General features: G+C 45.9%; 1 protein-coding gene across 3 annotated transcripts; it reads right to left on the minus strand.

Moving 5' to 3' along the window:
- Positions 1-4227: 4227 nt before the first annotated feature.
- Positions 4228-15170, minus strand: LOC123070564 (transcription initiation factor TFIID subunit 11). 3 transcript variants are annotated; one of them, XM_044493817.1, is made up of 3 exons: positions 14737-15170; positions 14082-14169; positions 4228-4773 (listed from the first exon to the last, which is right to left on the minus strand). In XM_044493817.1, exons 1-3 carry the CDS (start codon positions 15069-15071, stop codon positions 4630-4632), a joined length of 567 nt encoding a protein of 188 aa, XP_044349752.1. In that variant the 5' UTR covers positions 15072-15170; the 3' UTR covers positions 4228-4629. The 3 variants fall into 3 exon arrangements, with proteins under 3 accessions (XP_044349752.1, XP_044349754.1, XP_044349753.1); XM_044493819.1 differs by lacking the exon at positions 4228-4773 and adding an exon at positions 4819-6166 and having other exon boundaries at positions 14737-15169; XM_044493818.1 differs by lacking the exon at positions 4228-4773 and adding an exon at positions 7648-7765 and having other exon boundaries at positions 14737-15168.
- Positions 15171-16220: the final 1050 nt, after the last annotated feature.

Genomic DNA, 16220 nt, shown 5'->3' on the forward strand with positions numbered 1-16220 from the left:
TTAAGAAGAAGACTGACGCTGATGGTAATGTTACTGTCTACAAAGCTCGACTTGTCGCAAAAAGGTTTTCGGCAAGTTCAAGGGATTGACTACGATGAGACCTTCTCACCCGTAGCGATGCTTAAGTCCGTCTGAATCATGTTAGCGATTGCCGCATTTTATGATTATGAAATTTGGCAGATGGATGTCAAAACTGCATTCCTGAATGGATTTCTGGAAGAAGAGTTGTATATGATGCAACCGGAAGGTTTTGTCGATCCAAAGGGAGCTAACAAAGTGTGCAAGCTCCAGCAATCCATTTATGGACTGGTGCAAGCCTCTCGGAGTTGGAATAAACGTTTTGATAGTGTGATCAAAGCATTTGGTTTTATACAGACTTTCGGAGAAGCCTGTATTTACAAGAAAGTGAGTGGGAGCTCTGTAGCATTTCTAATATTATATGTGGATGACATATTGCTGATTGGAAATAATATAGAATTTCTGGATAGCATAAAGGGATACTTGAATAAAAGTTTTTCAATGAAAGACCTCGGTGAAGCTGCTTACATATTGGGCATTAAGATCTATAGAGATAGATCAAAACGCTTAATTGGACTTTCACAAAGCACATACCTTGACAAAATTTTGAAGAAGTTCAAAATGGATCAAGCAAAGAAAGGGTTCTTGCCTGTGTTACAAGGTGTGAAATTGAGTAAGACTCAATGCCCGACCACTGCAGAAGATAGAGAGAATATGAAAGATGTTCCCTATGCATCAGCCATAGGATCTATCATGTATGCAATGCTGTGTACCAGACCTGATGTGTGCCTTGCTATAAGTTTAGCAGGGAGGTACCAAAGTAATCCAGGAGTGGATCACTGGACAGCGGTCAAGAACATCCTGAAATACCTGAAAAGGACTAAGGATATGTTTCTCGTATATGGAGGTGACAAAGAGCTCACCGTAAAAGGTTACGTTGATGCAAGCTTTGACACTGATCCGGACGATTCTAGATCGCAAACCGGATGCGTGTTTACATCAAACGGTGGAGCTGTCAGTTGGTGCAGTTCTAAACAAAGCGTCGTAGCGGGATCTCCATGTGAAGCGGAGTACATAGCTGCTTCGGAAGCAGCAAACGAAGGAGTCTGGATGAAGGAGTTCATATCCGATCTAGGTGTCATACCTAATGCATCGGGTCCAATGAAAATCTTTTGTGACAATACTGGTGCAATTGCCTTGGCAAAGGAATCCAGATTTCACAAAAGGACCAAACACATCAAGAGACGCTTCAACTCCATCCGGGATCTTGTCCAGGTGGGAGACATAGAGATTTGCAAGATACATACGGATCTGAATGTTGCAGACCCGTTGACTAAGCCTCTTCCACGAGCAAAACATGATCAGCACCAAGGCTCCATGGGTGTTAGCATCATTACAGTGTAATCTAGATTATTGACTCTAGTGCAAGTGGGAGACTGAAGGAAATATGCCCTAGAGGCAATAATAAAGTTATTATTTATTTCCTTATAATCATGATAAATGTTTATTATTCATGCTAGAATTGTATTAACCGGAAACATAATACATGTGTGAATACATAGACAAACAAAGTGTCACTAGTATGCCTCTACTTGACTAGCTCGTTAATCAAAGATGGTTATGTTTTCTGACACTGAACAATGAGTTGTTATTTGATTAACGAGGTCACATCATTAGTAGAATGATCTGATTGACATGACCCATTCCATTAGCTTAGCACCCGATCGTTTAGTATGTTGCTATTGCTTTCTTCATGACTTATACATGTTCCTATGACTATGAGATTATGCAACTCCCGTTTACCGGAGAACACTTTGGATGCTACCAAACGTCACAACGTAAATGGGTGATTATAAAGGAGCATTACAGGTGTCTCCAAAGGTAGATGTTGGGTTGGCGTATTTCGAGATTAGGATTTGTCACTCCGATTGTCGGAGAGGTATCTCTGGGCCCTCTCGGTAATGCACATCACATAAGCCTTGCAAGCATTGCAACTAATGAGTTAGTTGCAAGATGATGTATTACGGAACGAGTAAAGAGACTTGCCGGTAATGAGATTGAACTAGGTATTGGATACCGACGATCGAATCTCGGGCAAGTAACATACCGATGACAAAGGGAACAACGTATGTTGTTATGCGGTCTGACCGATAAAAGATCTTCGTAGAATATGTAGGAGCCAATATGGGCATCCAGGTCCCGCTATTGGTTATTGACCGGAGACGTGTCTCGGTCATGTCTACATTGTTCTCGAACCCGTAGGGTCCGCACGCTTAAGGTTACGATGACAGTTACATTATGAGTTTATGCATTTTGATGTACCGAAGGTTGTTCGGAGTCCCGGATGTGATCACGGACATGACGAGGAGTCTCGAAATGGTCGAGACGTAAAGATTGATATATTGGAATCCTGTATTTGGATATCGGAATCGTTTCGGGTGAAATTGGCATTTTTCCGGAGTACCGGGGGGTTACCGGAACCCCCCCCCCCCCCCGGGGTTTTATTGGGCCTACATGGGCCTTGAGGGAGAAGAGAGAAGGAGGCAAGAGGTGGCCGCGCGCCCCTCCCCTTCCTAGTCCGAATAGGACAAGGGAAGGGGGGCGGCGCCCCCCTTTCCTTCCTCTCTTCCACCTCTTCCCCCTCTCTCCTTGTCCAACTAGGAGTCCTACTCCCAGCTGGAGTAGGACTCCCCCTTGGCGCGCCCACCTTGGCCGGCCGCCCCCTCTCCGTGGCTCCTTTATATACTGAGGCAAGGGGCACCCTAAACACACAAGTTGATCCACGTGATCTGTTCCTTAGCCGTGTGCGGTGCCCCCTGCCACCATATTCCTCGATAATACTGTAGCGAAGTTTAGGCGAAGCCCTGCTGCTGTAGTTCATCAAGATCGTCACCACGCCGTCGTGCTGACGGAACTCTTCCCCGACACTTTGCTGGATCGGAGTCCGGGGATCGTCATCGAGCTGAACGTGTGCTCGAACTCGGAGGTGCCGTAGTTTCGGTGCTTGATCGGTCGGATCGTGAAGACGTACGACTACTTCCTCTACGTCGTGTCATCGCTTCCGCAGTCGGTCTGCGTTGGGTACGTAGACAACACTCTCCCTCGTTGCTATGCATCACATGATCTTGCGTGTGCGTAGGAAAATTTTGAAATTACTACGAAACCCAACACATGAGGCCCCCCAACACTTGTCGGGGCCCCAAAAACCCCTTTCGGTTCTCCTGGTCATAACCCGGTACCCCCGGAACACTTCCAGACTCCGATTCCCTTTGTCCTATATATCAATTTCACCTCCGAACCATTTCGGAGTTCCTCGTCATGTCCGAGATCTCATCCGGGACTCCGAACAAACTTCGGTTACCACCAAAACAACTCAACTATACTTATAATGTCACCAAACGTTAAGTGTGTAGACCCTGCGGGTTCGAGAACTATGCAGACATGACTGAGACACCTCTACGGTCAATAACCAATAGCGGGACCTGGATGTCCATATTGGTTTCTACATATTCTACGAAGATCTTATCGGTCGAACCTCGATGTCAAGGATTCAGCTAATCCCGTATGCAATTCCCTTTCTCTATCGGTATGTTACTTGCCCGAGATTCGATCGTCGGTATCTCCATACCTAGTTCAATCTCATTACCGGCAAGTCTCTTTACTTGTTCTGTAATACAAGATCCCGTGGCTAACTCTTTAGTCGCATTGCTTGCAAGCTTATTGTGATGTTGTATTATCGAGTGGGCCCTGAGATACCTCTTCGTCATACGGAGTGACAAATCCCAGTCTTGATCCATGCCAACTCAACAGACACCCTTGGAGATACCTGTAGAGCACCTTTATAGTCACCCAGTTACATTGTGATGTTTGGTGCACACAAGGTATTCCTCCGGTGTCAGTGAGTTGCATGATCTCATGGTCATAGGAACATATACTTGACATGTAGAAAACGATAGCAATAAACTTGATACGATCATATGCTACATTTACAGTTTGGGTCTTGTCCATCACATCATTCTCCGAATGATGTGATCCCATTATCAAATGACAACTCATCTCTATGACTAGGAAACCATAGCCATCTTTGATCAACGAGCTAGTCCGATAGAGGCTACTAGGGACATGTTGTTGTCTATGTACCCACACATGTATTTGAGTTCCCGGTCAATACAATTATAGCATGGATAATAAACGATTATCATGAACAAGAAAATATAATAATAACCACTTTATTATTGCCTCTAGGGCGTATTTCCAATAGTGTGCACCCTCACAATGGGATCCAAGAAGGCAGATAAACAAGTTAGGAAGCCTGGTTATGAACAGAAACCATGTGTCCATTGTCTTATGGCCGTCGTGTCCACCTGATCGAGCAGAGCTTAGTGGCATGATCCCAAGTTTGCTGTTGCCTATGGATGTGTCTCAAAAGCAGAGCAATTTGTTTCAAAATGAGTCTCCTTGTTGTCTTCAGCCTAAGAAGCTGTAGAAATTCATAGAGGCATTATTTGACCCAAAGCCATGTCCATCTTTTGTGTTGCATCCAGAAGGATTGTTGTTCATACTTATGGTCATCAACTCAAAATCTGATGCAACGGAATGATTCTTTGCTCCTCAGGCATGCTCTTTTCTTGGAGGCTGGGACTTGTTTTGCACTAGAAATTTTGGGCGATAATGATCACTTGTGCTCCGACTTTGTGCAATGGGATGAGAAACGCCTATTGCTGCCCCTTTTCTCTGAATGCATTGACACTGAATCTGCAAGTGTACGAGCAGAAGAGCAAGTGCAGATTACAGGGCATTAGTGGTTGTTTTGAGTTTGTGCAGACTGACATTAGTAGGGATATGATTCATGTTCATGAAGCTACTGATGGAGATGCTCTTTTTTTACTGGCAATATTAGTGATTAGCAATCTTTGGGTCACTGGAGAGTATCCAAGTACCAAGGAAGGTTCTAGGAGGTCTTAATAAAGGCATATCAGTGCGTTGACGATTTGAAAACAAGGTACTACAACGGCCATGGGATGAAGCTTATTGGAGTTTTGGTGGTTACAGGTCCTACATATTGGCTGGTGGAAAAACTAAATGGCCATACACATTTGCATTTTACACAAAGAATCCACGGCATATATTGCGTGCAAGGAGCTTAGTGTGGTTGTGTCCTTCTCACAAAATCTGCAAGATACTGTGTGCTGCAACAAGGCCATTGCTTGGTTTCTCAAACTGGCAACTCCTGATGGAAGCCCAGTATGCATGCAAGTCAGGATTCATGGTAACTTTTCTGTGCTCGCTTATTCGGTGCTTGAGGCTATGGATTTTTCTTGGAGAAGAACACTTTTCAGTACCAACTTTAATATTATGCCTACACCTGAAGTAGCAGCAGCTGTGCACAAAATTCTTTCTTCAGTTCCCTTGCTATGAAGACATGTAATTTCGACATGGGTGTCTGTGACCAAGCCCACTATTGCCACAAATGCTCTATTGCAGACAACTCTTATCTGCACACCATAATCAAGTGCTCTGCTATTGAGTTGGTGAGCTGGCAAGTTTCACAAGCTCATGCCTCTGATTTCTACAGTGACTGCCTTGTGCAATTGGGGGTTGAACTCACTCGCCTAATTGTTTGGAAGATTGCTTGGGTACCCTTTTCTCTGTGTATGGTTGATGCATCCAGCTTTCCATGTGCATGCTTCAGAAGCTCAGACCATTGGTACATGTTGGGTAGGTCAAGTGCCTTTCTTCTGATTGTGGTTCTTGGGCAACTATTCCCCCAAATGTTGCATCCCCGGACTCAAGATGTGAAGCAGAAGAACAGGGTTCAGTATGACTTGCAAGTACCATGGGATCCCGACAAGTTGGCGTGGTTTCGACTTGAGGGCAAGCCAAATTTTATGGAGGGGGGATTGTCAGCATACCTCTACCCCATTGTTGGGCCAGACCATGGGCTACTCTTGAACCTTGGCCTACTCAGTAGTTGCTGCTACAAATATGGGAGAAGATGCCACGAACAAGTGGGTTTGGACCGGAACGGAAGGCTTCGGCCTGGCTAGGATAGGAGGCTTCGGCTTAGACTCTTCTTCTTGTTCCTCTGGTTTCCTCCCAAATTCTCCATTGGCAAGCTTCAATCCTTCTATAATTCGGGTGTACTGCCCTGAATTGAATGAATTAGTAGTAAGATCCTCACAAAAAGCGGCGAGATCTTTTTTCTTCATGGAAGAAGATCGTTTGGAAGATAGACCCAGTGGCCCAGGCCTGTCGGATTCACATCTTAGACCGATATCTATAGCTAGTTGAAAAATATGATATTTAAAAAAAAAATGAGGCCAACTCAATCTCTACTCTTAAGGGGGGAGTTGGTAGCTTCTCCTGGTTGATTTTATTTTCGCATGGTTTTTTGTCTCACCCCCACCCCCACCCCCTTCCACTGAATATTTCTTCCTTTCAATTAAAAACAAAATCTAATTAAACGGGGAGATTTTGTTTCATGCTTGCTTTGGTAGATGGTAATTCAATTCAATCACATAAATAATAGATAATTAAGAATTCATAAATTGCATCATATATGTGAGATCACCTTCCTAAAAGACAATTATAAGATTTTTCTTGATAACCTTCCAAAACAAAATAAGATATTCCTCAATAACAAATCGTTAATCCCGTGCACCATGTCATTCTATTATTTTTTGACTATTTAATTAATGTAGAGCAACAGCCCCACAGTCCTTTTATTCCAGAAAATTTTGCTCAAGCCTGTTTAAATCCGCTCCCACAGGGAGTCGAATCCAGGACCTGGGGTGCTACTAAGGTCACTGCAACCACTAGACTACAGGCCCGTTCACACTATGTCATTCATTATTACCATTATTCTATTATTAATTGACAATCACGAGTTTACTAATACAATAAAAATAACATATATTTTTTGTGGGCATACACATCCGTGCACCCCTGCGTAGGGACGCCATGTACGACACCATGGAGGACGTCATGGCCGGGCCTGATGTCGGTGCGATGCTCGAGAATACCAAGGCAAGGAGAACCGCATCGAGGACGGCCATGGCGGAAGGCGGGTCGTCGTACCGCGATGTACATGCGTTCATGAACGCGGACATATTATATATTTTTTAGTCATATACAAAGCTAGCAAGGCTATATTCTCAAATCAAATGTGTCCATTTAAACCTTAAGAAATTCATAGAGAAATGTGTCCTACAATACTCGTTAGGCCTTACAAAAGTGAATCCGTTGCAAAAGCATCTTTACCACCAAGGTTCAATCGAACAATACAAGAGGTGCGTTAAATGTATAACATCCCTATTATCAAATTAATATTTACATAGTCTTTGTTCGCCGTTGCCATTCACGCAAAAATATTTTAGAAATCGAGGGTGTCAATTTGGAAATCAAAGCATTAATGTAATTAATTAGCTAGACAATTAATTAGGTCCATTTAAATAGGAATTTTTTTCGCGACGAATCGATTTGGAAACGGGTCATTAATGGAATTAATTAATTAGGTAGACAATTAATTATGCCTATAATTTGAAGTGGGATTTTCCCCCAATTAGACAGATAATAAAATTGATTTGGTTGACAGTTAATTAGTTATGCATAGAATAGATAGGCCGTTAGTTATTTGTGTAATTAATTAATCATGCAGACAGTTAATCGCACTGAATCATTTTGAAAGCGCTTATGGGCAAGGACAATCAACAGGCTCTCAGTGACTGCCAGTGATACTCGCCAATAGCTGCAAAAATAAATAAATAAACAAGTCAATTCTAAATATCTAAGCACACACTGATTTGAACCATTGATGAGCAAATACATTTAACACTCGTGCCTGCCACCAATGAAGCATATTATACACCTGATGACTCCAGGTACATGGTCATCATCCAACAACAACAACAAAGTCTTTAGGCTGCGTTCGGCGCATGGGAATTTCACAGGAATTTTGCAGCCAAATTGCCACAGGAATAAATTCCTGTAAGCGTGTTCGCTCCTCAGGAATCGGCTTCTTCTGTTCCACAAGAAAGCGTCACAAACCTGTACTTTTCACGGGGAAAATAAAATCTACTCCAACCAAAGGAAACGCCTGGTGAAAATCTCCTTCCCTCGCTCCGTCGCTCTCCCGCCTCAGCCCACACCCCGTCTCCCGCGAGCTTCGCACGAAATCGACATGGACGGCCAGCGGTGCAGCATGCCCAACCAGCGGATCCGAGTCCCTCCTCCTCCACCCCGTCCTCCTCCTCCTCCTCCCCCTCCCTGTGCCCCTCGAGCTCCACCTCCCCTCCCATTGACACAAGGGTTGGAAGATCTGAAATTTGGGGGAAGTGAGGAGGTCTTGCAAGAAATAGGTAATCCACTTGATACATCTTGGTTTCTCGTTCAGAAATCTCAGATTGGTCTTAAAATTTTCTTATCAGGACAGATTTGATACGCTAGCAAGTTTCCTGTAACCCGAACACACATCATTTTTTTATTCCTCTGCTTTGAAGACCTGTGGTTTGCACTGTACACACAACTTCACTTCCTGTACTTTTTTCCCATTCCTTTATTTTGCTCTCCTCCGTTCGAACGCAGCCTTAGTCCCAAACAAGCTGGGGCAGGCTAGAGCTGAAACCCATAAGATCTAGCAACCAACTCATGGTTCTGGCACATGGATAGCAAGCTTTCACGCACCCCTGCCCATGGCTAGTTCCTTGGTGATACCGCAGTCCTTCAGATCTCTCTTTACAAACTCCTCCCATGACAAGTTTGATCTACCCGACCTCTTTTGATATTATCAGCGCGCTTTAGCCGTGCATATCCGCTATGCACTAGAGCTTCTGGAGGCCTGCCCAAACCATGTCAGACGATGTTGGACAAGCTTCTCTTCAATCGATGCTACCCCAACTCTTATCACGCATATCATCATTTCAGACCCGGTCCTTCGTGTGGCCACACATCCATCTCAACATGGAGGCCTGCTGTTAGAGTACGTAATGGGCCTGGGCTGGCGATATAGCCCGTTAGTCTTAGGGTTAATTAGAGATAAGGGTCGCTTGCTTAGGGGTCAAGTAAGCCTTGCTTGGGAGTCAAGTAAAGTTCTCTATATGAAGAGAGGAGATGTATCAATCTAATCAAGCAAGAATTAAGAAGGAAATCCCTTCCCTCTTGCCCGGTCGTGGGCAAAAAGGCCCATGGCCGGCCCTCTCGCGCCCTCCTAGCAGCGCCATCCCAGGGCGTCCACATCCGGCAGATCAAGTCCCCGTCGTCGCCGTCACCGCTTCCGTCTTGGATCGCTACCCGCCATGTGTCGGCGGCGGTGAGGTTGCAGGCTGCTGCGCGCGGCCTCCTAGCGCGTCGGCGTGTGCGGGACATGCGTGGTCTGCTACTGCCGCTTCTTCAAGTTGCCCTTCGCTGCGCAAAGGACCTCGATCTCGTCCGCTGCGTCGGGGATCTTGGGCATGCGGTTTCCCCCACGGGCGGTGAGCATGTTGTTTTCCCCGCGTGCAGCGACCTCAAAGTCTGCGACATCGGCGGTTGGAGGGGGGGCGCACCCCTCCTCGTCATTCTCCATCGCAAGCCCTCCACTCTTCCCTGTGCGGTGCAGACCAACATCCGTATGGCGGGGAGAAGGCAGGGTGTCACCGACAGGAGCGCACCGCGTAGCACCACTGCTTCCCGCCGCCGGCCGCCGCGAGGGCGCCTCTGCTGGTCGCTCTTGCGACCACTTCTAGGTGGCCATACACATGCACTCTTTGGTCCAGGTGGCGTCCATGGGATCCAGGTGGCTAAACACGTGCACGTCATGCGGATGGTGTCCATTTTTTGTTGAGGGGTCCAAAATAAAGTGTCCCAATCCATTTCAGGTTGAGAGTAATAAAACAAGCCGAGATGTAAAAGGCTTGTTTTTAGGTGTTAGGTTTGTGTTGCGTCGAGTCATGGTTATAAGTTGGTTAGGCTGCAGCTCGAGGACAAGCTGCATGTCCAGGTGGGGTGTAGTGTTAGAGTACGTAATGGGCCTGGGCTGGCGATATAGCCCGTTAGTCTTGGGGTTAATTAGAGATAAGGGTCGCTTGCTTAGGGGTCAAGTAAGCCTTGCTTGGGAGTCAAGTAAACCTCTCTATATAAAGAGAGGAGATGTATCAATCTAATCAAGCAAGAATTAAGAAGGAAATCCCTTCCCTCTTGCCCGGCCGTGGGCAAAAAGGCCCCCAGCCGGCCCTCTCGCGCCCTCCTAGCAGCGCCATAACACCTGCGTTGAATATGCCCAAACCATGTCAGACGAGGTTGGACAAGCTTCTCTTCAATCGATGCTACCCCAACTCTATCACATGTATCATCATTCCAGACCCGGTCCTTTATGTGGCCACATATCCATCTCAACATGCGCATGTCCACTACACCTAGCTGTTAAACATGCCGCCTTTTAGTCGGCCAACACCCGCACCATACAACATTGCGGGTCGAATCGCCGTCCTATAGAACCTGTCTTTTAGCTTTTGTGGCACTCTCTTGTCACAGAGAACGCCAGAAGCTTGGTGTCACTTCATCCATCTGGCTTTGATTCGATGGTTCACATCTTCATCGATATCCCCATCCTTCTGCAGCATTGACCCCAAATATCGAAAAGTGCCCTTCTAAGGCACCACCTACCCAACAAGGCTAACCTCCTCCTCATCATGCCTAGTAGTACTAAAACCAAACCTCATGTGCTCGGTTTTAGTTCTACTAAGCCGAAAACCTTTCAATTCCAAGGTTTGTCTCCATAGCTCTAACTTCCTAATTCCTATTAACCCACGCCCGACTAGCATTGACTAGCACCAAATCATCCGCAAAGAGCATACACAATGGGATATCTCCTTGTATATCCCTTGCAACCTTATCCATCACCAAAGCAAAAATATAAGGGCTCAAAGCTGACATCTAGTTCAGTCATATTTTAATTGGAAAGTCATCAGTGTTGTCATCACTTGTTCGAACATTTGTCACAACATTAGCATACATGTCCTTGATGAGGGTAATGTACTTTGTGTTTCTCGAAGGCCCACCACATGACATTATGTAATATCTTATCATAGGCCTTCTCCAAGTCAATGAACACCATATGCAGATCTTTTTGCTCCTTTATCTCTCCAGAAAATGTCGTACCAAGAAAATGGCTTCCGTGCTCGACCTCCCAGGCATGAAACCAAATTGATTTTTGGTCACGCTTGTCATTCTCCTTAAGCGGCGCTCAATGAATCTCTCCACTACATTGTATGGCTCATCAGCTTAATTCCATGGTAATTAGTATAACTCCGAACATCCATCCCTTGTTCTTGAAGATTGGTACTAATATACTCCGCCTCCATTCTTCTAGCATCTTGTTTGCCAGAAAAATGAGGTTGAAAAGCTTCGTTAGCCATACTATCACTATGTCTCCGAGGCTTCTCCACACCTCGATGGGGATACAATCAAGGGCCATCACTATGCCTCCTTTCATCATTTTTAAAGCCTCCTTGACCTCAGACTCCTGGATTCGCCGCACAGAACGCCTGCTAGTATCATCACAGGAGTCGTCCAGTTCAATGGTAGAGCTCTTATTCTCCCCATTGAACAACTTGTCGAAGTACTCGCGCCATCTATGCTTAATCTCCACGTCCTTCTTCAGGAGCTGGTCTGCTCCGTCCTTGATGCATTTGACTTCCTCGACATCCCTCGTCTTCCTCCCCCGGATCTTGGCCATCTTATAGATGTCCCTTTCTCCTTCCTTCGTGTCTAAGCATTGGTAGAGGTCCTTATACACCCGACCCCTTGCTTCACTCATAGCTCGCTTTGCGGCCTTCTTTGCCACCTTGTGCTTCTCTATGTTGTCTGCACTGCACTCCTATCCAGGTAAGGCGTGTGAAACAAACTTTCTTCTCCTTAATACTCCCTCCGTCCGGATATTCATTTATAGGACAAGTATTTCCGAACAGAGGGAGTAGCCTTCTGGATATCATCGTTCCACCACCAGGTATCTTTAGCTTCACTTCTACTTTCCCTGGACACTGCAAACTTCAGGCCACCTTACAAATGCAAGTCGCCATCTTCATCCACATATTGTCTGCATCACCTCCTTTCTCCCAAGGGCCCTCCTTAATGGTCCTCTCCTTGAACGCCTGAGCTACCTTCCCCTTGAGCTTCCACCACTTCGTTCTAGCGACTATGGCACACTTATCCCGCTAGACACGAATCTAAAAGCGAAAGTCAGCCACCACAAGCTTATGCTGAGGGACAATACTCTCTTCAGGTATCACTTCACAATCTAGGCAAGCAGGCCCGTCTGCTCTTTTCAAGAGGATGAAAAGAATATGGCTAGAGTGTTGACCACTACTAAAAGTCACTAGATGTGATTCTCTTTTTTTAAAGAGGGTGTTAGCTACGATCATGTCGTAAGCTAGAGCAAAGCTTAAGACATCTTCTCCTTCTTGGTTCTTGATGCCATAGCCAAAGCCCCCATGCACCCCTTCAAAACTAAAACTTTTCATACCCCGGGCAAGGTTTTGGACCAGGCTTGTTAAAGCCTGAGGCAAAAATCCCAAGCCCGGGCCCCGCACGACCCAAAGCTCATGAACAGTGTCATTTTTCAATTGAAATAAGTATATTCAAGATGCAATACACATGTGTTGCCATTTCAGGCTTTCGAGCGGGGAAATGGAGCCCGAGCCCGGCCCAAATGTTGGGCTTTCGGTCTCAGGCCAGGCTGTCCCTGTCCATCCAGGCTGTCCCTGTCCATGCACAGGTCTCTTCAAAACCTGTATTAGATGTACCCACGTGGCCATTGAGGGTTCCTCTATGAAGAGCTTCTCGCCAACATGTACACTCCTAACCATGTCCACTAGGCCTTCCCAGAACTCCCTCTTGGTGTTCTCATTATGTCCTACTTGCGGGGCATATGCGCCGATAACGTTGAGAACTAAGTCCCCAACTACCTGCTTGACCAGGATAATTCGGTCCCCACGCCTCTTGACAGTCTACCATTCCATACTTGAGGCTCTTGTTGATCAAGATGCCTATTCCATTTCTGTTTGCAGCCGTCCCGTGTACTAAAACTTGAAGCCGGTATCCTCCACCTCCTTCGTCTTTTGTCCCCCCCCCCCATTTTGTTTCTTGGACGCAAAGGATATCAACATCTCTTCTCACCGTTGTATCAACTAGCTCCCAAAGCTTCCCTTACCCCTACATTCCAGTTACCTACGCGGATCCTCCTAGGCTCGGCTAGCTTCCTTACCCTTCGCACTCATCAAGTCAAATGCCAAGACCCTTGCTCATTTTTCACTATAACCTGGCGTCGATGTAGCGTGCCACTAAGGATGCGACGGCCCGATCCTTGCTCACTTGCCACCATATCCAGATGAAGATACGGCGCGCCACCAGGGGGGTGACGGCCTAGCCCTTACCCATTTGACACCACACCCGGTTCCGATATGGCGTGTCGCTCAGAGGGTTACGCCCCAACGATTTTATTTTGGTTTTCCTCTCCATAAGAGGGTTGAGTTTTGACGTTGGCTCGCCAAGCCTATCACAACCCTTCTCCTTTGCCCGGGCTTGGGACCGGCTATGTTGAGACAACATAGCTGTCAATAACTCGGTACGAACAGATATTTTTCAAGTTCTTCATTAATTTTGAGGAATGTAAGGCATTATAATCACTACAGACAAATGATAATGATAAGCGATGTAAAAAGAATTAGTCCCCAACTATGGTGAAAGCAACTATCATTAAGTTTTATCTACACCTACAGTCTAGCAAATCTAAGACATGTAAGAGTATGATATACTAGTATGATTCCAAAAAGGGATTTGACAAAGGAAAGATGTATCAGAAAATAATAGATGTGCTTTAACAGGCAAACGTATGTATGAAAACTCCAGCAAGATGTTAATGAATTCAAGAAAACAATCCACATTGTAGAGATTAACTCTACCATAAATGCCAAAAAAAACTCAAATAAATGCAAAGAATGAGGCTAACTGAGGCAGGTGGGCACGATACATGTACCAAATTCTTCAATTTATATGATTCAAGTTAACTTCAATAGAAGCAGTCTTACCTTTTTCATGTTAGATTTCTGAAATCCAGATCTCCGGAATGACTCATACCGGTTCATCTGATCTTCTGTAAATTGGGATAACAAAGCACTACAGATGAAAGCAGTCAGAACTTAATACATAATCTCCATCTAGATGGAATATATGTGCTTTCTATGCAATTTGGAACATAATCGTAGAAGCAAAGAAAGGCCAATTTCTTTAAAGTTGAAGGTGGGGGACATGTGATCTTCTTTAGTAAAAAAAGGTCAGGAGGTGGCAATCGAAGCATCGCAGGAACTGCAAAAATGCCAATTTGCTATGTCATTATGATTATGCTGCAAACAATTGAGAACATATTCCTTTCCCAATTCATAAATCATCATCACTTGAACAGGTCCGGCTATCAGATTTACTAACTAGAAGTTACAGGTGAATATTGCTAAAATACTAAAACGTTTGTTCAAACACCTGAATTTGATAGACAGCTACACGCTCCCTACTAGTAAATGATCTTTATCCGGTCAACTAGGGCCAAATTAGGGTACGCAGACTAGCTGATTCACAAATGCATAAATATTTTATCAGAGAAATAAGCTAGGGAAGTGAAATTTTCAACGAATTTCTGTAACCAAAGAAACTAAAGCTAGGTCAAGGATGGGATAGACAGGCACGGACTTCATCTTGGCGAGCTTGTCGGGATCGCTGGTGCCGGAAGGCAGCTTGTCGAGGTCGACCTCCATGGGGTCTTCCTCGTCGTCGTCGTCATCCTGCTCCTTATGGGGCCGGACCTTGGCCTTCGCCGCCGCCGGGGCTACGGAGGTCGAGGGCGCGGCTAGCGCCGAAGGCCGCGGCCGCGGCGGCGGGGCGCGCGAACTACCGGCGCCCGCGCTGCCGTCATAGTCCTCGGCGGTTGTGTTGGGGGCCGCTGTGGCAGGGTCCTCCTCGGGCGGCGCCGGCGAATCCGGCGGGGACTCCTGCTCCTCAACGGCCGCCTCGAAGGGGTCCTTCATGGGTCGCCGAGGAAACGGAAGACGATTCTGGAACTGCGAGTTGGGGGCAGCGTGGCACCCGGTCCTTCATGGGCCTGCCCGGATTTCGTTTTGCCTTGTGAGCTGCTGTTTCTCGAAGTCATCCCATGGGTGGGCCTCCACTTATAACTAGAGGCGAGCAAATGCGAAGCGGGCTCTCGAAAAGGAAAACATGGGTGGGCCGTAGTGCCGGGGAATCCTATTCAGCACTTTAAGCGCCGTTACAGTTATCTCTACACGTCAGAGGGTGTCCAAGGTATGCAGGATGTGCTCGATCATGTCCCGGTGAAAGTGACGGCAGCGCCTTTCAAAAAAAAAAGAAAGTGACAGCAGCGATGAACGGGAGTCTGTTGGCTCCATATGAAGAGAAAGAGGTCAAAGCAGCGTTGTTTCAAATGTTTCCAACTAAGGCTCTGGGGCCAGATGGATTCCCGACGCACTTCTTTCAGAGACACTGGGATGTATGTGGAGAAGCGGTAACTAGGGTTGTTCTTGCTATTGTCAGGGGAGAGGAGAGCCCTAAGGGGCTTAATGGTACTTTATTGGTGCTGATCCCGAAGGTAACAAACCCTGTCTTGCTCTCACAGTTTCGTCCCATTAGCCTGTGTAATATCTTTTATAAGATTGCTTCAAAGGTGCTAGCAAACCGTTTGAAGGCGGTGCTTCCTGACATAATTTTTGAGAAACAATCTGCTTTTGTGCCTGGAAGGCTAATCACGGATAACATAATCTCAGCCTATGAATGCCTTCATTTTATGAAGAGGAACAGATCCAAAACTAATAGCTATTGCGCGTTAAAACTGGATATGACGAAAGCTTATGACAGGGTGGAATGGACTTACCTGCGTGCTATTATGGAGAAACTGGGTTTTGCTTCTCAATGGGTAAATATTATCATGAGCGTGATAAGTTCAATATCTTTTTCAGTGATGTTTAATGGAGTCAAGTCAGAGATGTTTAAGCCTACCCGTGGTATTCGACAGGGAGATCCGATCCCACCGTATCTTTTCTTGTTGGCAGCAGAGGGCCTTTCGTGCCTCTTAAAATCTCAGAATGAGTCATCCCAGCTCAGCGGCATTAAGGTGGCACCATCGGCTCCGTCGGTGAACCACCTTTTATTCGTGGATGACA

The sequence above is a fragment of the Triticum aestivum genome, chromosome 3B (assembly GCF_018294505.1).
Source record: "Triticum aestivum cultivar Chinese Spring chromosome 3B, IWGSC CS RefSeq v2.1, whole genome shotgun sequence".
Classification (NCBI taxonomy): domain Eukaryota; kingdom Viridiplantae; phylum Streptophyta; class Magnoliopsida; order Poales; family Poaceae; genus Triticum; species Triticum aestivum.

What these genes read in the sequence shown, in the direction of transcription:
- LOC123070564 (XM_044493817.1), bottom strand. Translation starts at nt 15,071, where the DNA reads ATGAAGGACCCCTTCGAGGCGGCCGTTGAGGAGCAGGAGTCCCCGCCG. An exon ending in GACAAGCTCGCCAAGATGAA is followed by an intron (nt 14,170 to 14,736) that starts GTCCGTGCCTGT and finishes TTTCATCTGTAG; the next exon opens with TGCTTTGTTATCCCAATTTA. An exon ending in AGAAATCTAACATGAAAAAG is followed by an intron (nt 4,774 to 14,081) that starts GTAAGACTGCTT and finishes GTACACTTGCAG; the next exon opens with ATTCAGTGTCAATGCATTCA.